General features: G+C 43.3%; 1 protein-coding gene across 1 annotated transcript; it reads left to right on the forward strand.

Annotated features, from left to right (window-relative positions):
- Positions 1-2856: 2856 nt before the first annotated feature.
- Positions 2857-3637, forward strand: LOC107103292 (peptidyl-prolyl cis-trans isomerase F, mitochondrial-like). Its single transcript, XM_015402943.1, has 3 exons — positions 2857-2999; positions 3079-3251; positions 3322-3637. Exons 1-3 carry the CDS (start codon positions 2877-2879, stop codon positions 3455-3457), a joined length of 432 nt encoding a protein of 143 aa, XP_015258429.1. The 5' UTR covers positions 2857-2876; the 3' UTR covers positions 3458-3637.
- Positions 3638-5806: the final 2169 nt, after the last annotated feature.

Below are 5806 nucleotides of genomic sequence, written 5' to 3' on the forward strand. Positions count from 1 at the left end.
AACCTTTTAAAACAGCTGAAGAATCAAAACAGAACCTGTAGGTCACCTTAAAGGCCAAATAGCAGATCTGTCCTTAGAAACAGCCAAACAAAATGACCCATCAGGTTTAAAGAGAACACATCCAAAGGAGATCCTGATTCACGTACCCGGCACAAAGCAGTTACTCACCTGCCCTCATTTCCCCTTGTCCTGTTCAGCATCATGTCAAGTAGACTGGATTACTGGCTGCCATAGTTGTGCTGGACAGGTTTACTTTACAAATATAAAGCCTCCCTTACTACCCAACCCTTGAGGATTGATTTATTCTTAGTATACTATATACACTCTTATGACAACATGATGTCAACAGATTCTTAGAGGGGCTGTTCCAGCTGAATTACTTCTACACTAAGGACTAGAGTTGGTAAAAAATGCTGCACTGGTCCAAATATTAGCCATTAATGGAAGCTTGAATATGGATCTTAAAGGCATACTATGCAACATTTTTCAGTTAATTAATGTGTTCCATAACGTTTTGGATGATTAAATGAGTCATTTCAGGTCGAACAAAGGTTTTGTCGGCCGCCCTGGTGGTCTGTAGGGGAAATACCGTACTTGCAATTGCAGGAGCCTTCGGCCTGCACCCACAGGCTCAGAAGTCTCGTGCATTGCGAGAGACGGTCTTGCTTTACGGCGAGAACTGCTACACGCTCCCAGTGAAAGGCATCCTCGTTGCTAGTGCAGTGGCAATATTTGTGCAGTTATCATGGCGGAACCAGCGAGAAAACAGCGAAATTTTCAAACTCGAAAAATTGGAACAAAATAGTCACTTGCCGCAGTAGACATGGTGATTCGTTGCGTTCGCTTGTCTGCTAAGCTCAAAACAACTTGACGGAGAAACCAGGAGAACAGCTGAGCATATTTACGACAGTGCACTTTTACTTTCGGCCTCTGGGGGGAGCCTCGCTGGAAAATCAACACCGGTTGCATAGTATACCTTTGAATACCTAGAAATATAGCAGACATGGCGAAGATGAAGAAATGGGCGTGTTTTAAGCCTGTCAGCAGAGACTGTTTAGACGTCCATGGATCAGGTTGTTGAGGCCTAAAGGCTGGTTTATACTCAGAAACCAGGTGGTCTGTGTGTTTGTCGCAATTAATGCAGATATGCCCCGCCCCTTCCGCAGACACTCTGCTGCACCTCTCCATAATTGTAGGTGACCGCAGACAGTGTCGCAGACAGGAGGCCTCTGATTGGTCAAATCTACATCCATTCTACAATATGTATATTTCCTGGTTGGTACCTTACTAACTTGTTTTGTTTGTATGACCACCATTGTGGAAAACGACTCGTGAAGATGGACCAGCTAGAAGAGCGAGGTGCGCAAGAACGCTGGGACCCTTTTTCCACCTGGATCCCCGCTCTTTTTCGATTGTTGCACATACTTGCCCCCAGTTCCTCACCGCCTCGGCCGCATCTAGACCCACAGATAGTTCCTGATTGTCCATCTTGCGTTGTGGAATAAAATAGCACAGACCACGCTTCAATATTGGGCATTAATAAAAAAATATCTGCAACAAGCTCACTGTGACACACTGCTGCGGGAGAATAACCAGCCCTTGAGCCTCCGATTGCTTCCTTTTAAGCATTGGTCCTTCATGGTTCCCCATGCAGGTGGTGGGCCCACAGGGGGATGGCCTTGGGTCACTTCTTGAAACTGGCGCTGAAGAAGACCTGACTACCAAGAACGTACACCGATCCTCGGCCGTGACCCGTTATCCAGAGCCTGTTTATCTTTAGAGACGCTAAGAGAGGGATCTAAGCCCCGGGAAATATATGTTCTGGGATCATTGGAGGACAGAAACTCCTTCGTTCTATGTATTTCAATGGCCCTTATGACCATTTACACATCCCGCTCCCACGGTTCTTAGAGCGGTTCGGTTCTGTCTGGAACAGTCTGGTTAAGTTTTGCGTGCCCAGAATCATCACTGGAAATCATGTAGCAAGGTAGGGAAGCTAGTGTTTTTATGAATGTCGGAAGTTTTATGAGTTTATGACTGTAAGGAGATGACGTGGTCTGCTAATGTGCTCTTTGTTATCTGAGAACGGAGCCAGAACTGAACCGAGCCGAGATCTACTGATGAACTAGTACCAGGTTAACGCAGTTCGGTTGTGTCTGGCACGATCTGGGTCAGTTTCGCGTGCCATTTGCACTCAGCAGTTATCCGATCTCAGAGGGTTTTCAAAAACGTAGTGTAAATGGGGCTTATGTTTGTTGGCTGGCCTAGGAACCCCTTAGACTTCTGCCAGATGACCTGAAGGAAATGTCTGGGGAGAGGATTGTCTAGGACTCTCTGCTCAAGCCCAGATTCCTTATTCTCCGCTCCTGTCCGTGTTACGTCAGTTGCAGACCGCCTTTAGGTGTGGGTGATAAGAAACTACATCTGCGATAACACTGTCAAGCCCGGCTCCAGGTTCTTTGACATCCCAAGAGAGCACGTGCGAGAGACCCGGGCAAGGCCAAGCAGCAGAGAAGATAAGGGGGCGCTCCTTATTTCGACAGAGAGCTTGTCCAAGGACGGTGACCTTTGGAGAAGATACGAAGAATGTGGAGCGGTTTTTATTAACTAACATAACATCATTACTCTGTTTAGTGAACTTGGAGAAAAAACAAGAGGATGATGACGAGTATGAGCAGGTTTTAAATAGTTAGTTTGAAAGAAAATATCCCAACCTTTAAAAACCTGTGGTAATCTGATTTTTGGATTGTTTTCGGATTGTTCCTTATGCAATTAGAACAAATCAATTGGTTGATCTAATATAAGATCCAGGTAGATTGCAAACATAAACAATATCTGGTCTCTCTCTATCTGATTTTGTTTTTGTGTTGCAGTTTATGTTTGCATTTATTTACTTTTATGTTTTGGTAGAAAATTTCCGTGCCTTGTGCACCGGCGAGAAAGGATTCGGCTACAAAGGTTCCAGCTTCCACCGCGTCATCCCAAAGTTCATGTGCCAGGTAGACGTTAGGCCTTTTGAAATGCTTCGGCCAGATGGGAACGACTGCTAAACCCTAAAGACTTCTTCTCTAAATCTAGGGCGGAGACTTCACCAACCATGACGGCACCGGGGGCAAATCCATCTACGGCGACAAGTTTCCTGACGAGAACTTCCAGCTGAAGCACAAAGGAATGGGGACGCTGTCCATGGCGAACGCAGGGCGCAACACCAACGGCTCCCAGTTCTTCATCTGCACGGCTTCCACTGACTGGTGAGTCCGGTCAGTTTCAGCTTCTTCCTGGTTTTTGCTTCGCATACTGATCGGTCGTTCTGCTCTGCAGGCTGAACGGGAAGCACGTTGTGTTTGGCAGCGTTGTGGAGGGAATCGACGTTGTCAAGGCGATAGAGAAGCAAGGCACAAAGAACGGCACCCCTAAAGCCAAGGTTGTCATTGCTGATTGTGGCGAGCTAAAATAGATCAGGGCGGCTGTCCAGCTCTCTCCATGTAGACCCGATGGGTGAACCCGAGTGAAAACCTGTTGTACTCCTTGTCTACTGTGTTCAAATTACAGCTTTGGAGTTTATGTAACCTCTCCCTGGTAAAAAGTATTGGTTATGTACATGGATAATACTGATGGTGTTAATAAAGGCTAGAAAATGCAGACACTTTCATGTTCTTTTTGTTAAAATAAAGCAGAAATTATTCAACTTTTTTACTTGACAACTACATTTTCCATAAAATATTTTCAGGAAAAAAACAACCTAGAACTAAATGAACATTTTAAACCTCAAAAAGTCAGATTTGGTCCTTCTTGTTTCTATGATTTATAAAGAACATGATCGTCACCTACAGCTGATTGTTTCAGCAGCGTTATGATTCTTTCCCTTAAGAGAAAGTTAATTTGGTCTCTATTGTGTCTCTTCTTATTTTCCTGTTTTTAATGAGCCGCATGAGCTGAAATCCCACAGATGTGAAATACATCCCTTACAAACGTTAACATTTTTGTAAATATATAACATAATAAAATGCCAATTACTTTTTAGGTAATAAAAAAAACATTTATATAAACCTTACATGATGCATGTTGAATTTTTATAATAAAAAAAATACATAATCATCAGGTTTATGTACTTAGCATTAATAAAGTATTTATACTCACAATTAATACTAATAAGCAGAGGTGGGGAGATTACCTAAAATGTATTCAAGGAAAAGTAGCTGTAATTAAATGTATTTCTACTCGAGTAAAAGTAAAAAATAGACGTCCAATGAAGAACTTAAGTTAGAGTAAGAAAGTGCTTTGGTTAAAAGGCTACAGAAGTACTGAGTTTTACTACTTAAAATGATATAAATCAGACAATAATACATGATGTACAAATTATTGTTAAGTATGTTATTAATAAGTATGAATCCTAAAGAGTGTATTTATATAAAAAGTGTACATACTGTGTAAATAGTACAAACTGGAGACGAAATAATAAATAAGACTAAAATGATCATTTATCCATCCATCCATTTTCTGACACGCTTTATCCCAAGCCGGTTCCTGTCTCCAGCTGTCTACGGGCGACAGACGGGGTCAACCCTGGACAGGTCGCCAGTCCATCGCAGTACATTATAATTTAGTTAAATAAAATATAGATTTTTGTTTTTATTTTTAAAAAAATCATTCTAAAAAAACAGACTGGAACAGGCAAATTAAAGTATTTTACCCTTAAACAAAACTTTCAACACCATCAGACCAGAGCTGCTGCTGAGGGAGAAGCTGGAAGACAAACATCTTGCTGCCTGAACCATCAATTACCTCAACAAACGAACGCTGTCACAGCTGCACACCTGTCAGTCAGAGGTGGCAGTCTGAAGCCCCCGGGCCCCCCAGGGCACAGTTCTGTCTCCGCTCCTCTTCACCTCTACACCTCGGACTTCACTTACAACACAGACAGCTGCCATCTTTAGAAGTTCTCCAATGACTGGGAAATTGTAGGCTGTTTCTTAGGTGGAGTAGCAGTCGGTCATCATGAACTTTGTGGACTGGTGTGAGAAGAACTACGTGTGTCTTGATACCAGTAAGACCAAAGAAATGGTGATCGACTTTAGAAGACCCCCACATTAACCCCCTGTTAACATCCAGGGGCAGGACATAGAAACTGTGAAGACTTTCAAATACCTGGGAGTTCACGTCAATAATAAACTGGACTGGACTCATAACACCAACTCCCTGTATAAGAAAGGCCAGAGCTGCCTCCAACTCCTGAGGCTGAGGTCCGTTAGAGTGAGCAGGCCCCTACTGTGGTGGCATCAGCCCTCCTCTACACTGTCGTCTGTTGGGCCCCTGGCATTTCAGAGCGGGACAGAAAGAGACTGAACAAAAGGTGAGAAAGGCCGTTTCTGTCCTAGGCTGCACTTTGGACTCAGTGGAGGAAGTGGCTGAGAGGAGGGTGCTGTCCAAGCTTCCATCCATCATGGACACCACCTTCCACCCTCTGCACCAGACTGTAGAGGAGCTGAGCAGCTCCTTTTGTGTAAGACTGTTACACCTTGTCTGTAAAAAGGAGCGCTCCCGCAGGTCATTCATCCCTGCTGCCACCAGACTCTACAGTGCACCACTACAATGGCAGTAACTTGTGCAATTACTATTTAATAACCTGTGCACTAACCTGTTTCTTTATATTTGATAGCCAGTGCAATAGTTATATAGATAAATACCCATGTAAATACCCTGTATAACAATCCTGCTTTTAAAAACAAGCTGTCATATATACAGTATATATATATAAATATATTCAGTTTATTTTCCTGCAGCTGATATATTAATAATCAGGGCT

This window comes from Cyprinodon variegatus, unplaced genomic scaffold (assembly GCF_000732505.1).
Source record: "Cyprinodon variegatus isolate N-32 unplaced genomic scaffold, C_variegatus-1.0 Scaffold1415, whole genome shotgun sequence".
Taxonomy (NCBI): domain Eukaryota; kingdom Metazoa; phylum Chordata; class Actinopteri; order Cyprinodontiformes; family Cyprinodontidae; genus Cyprinodon; species Cyprinodon variegatus.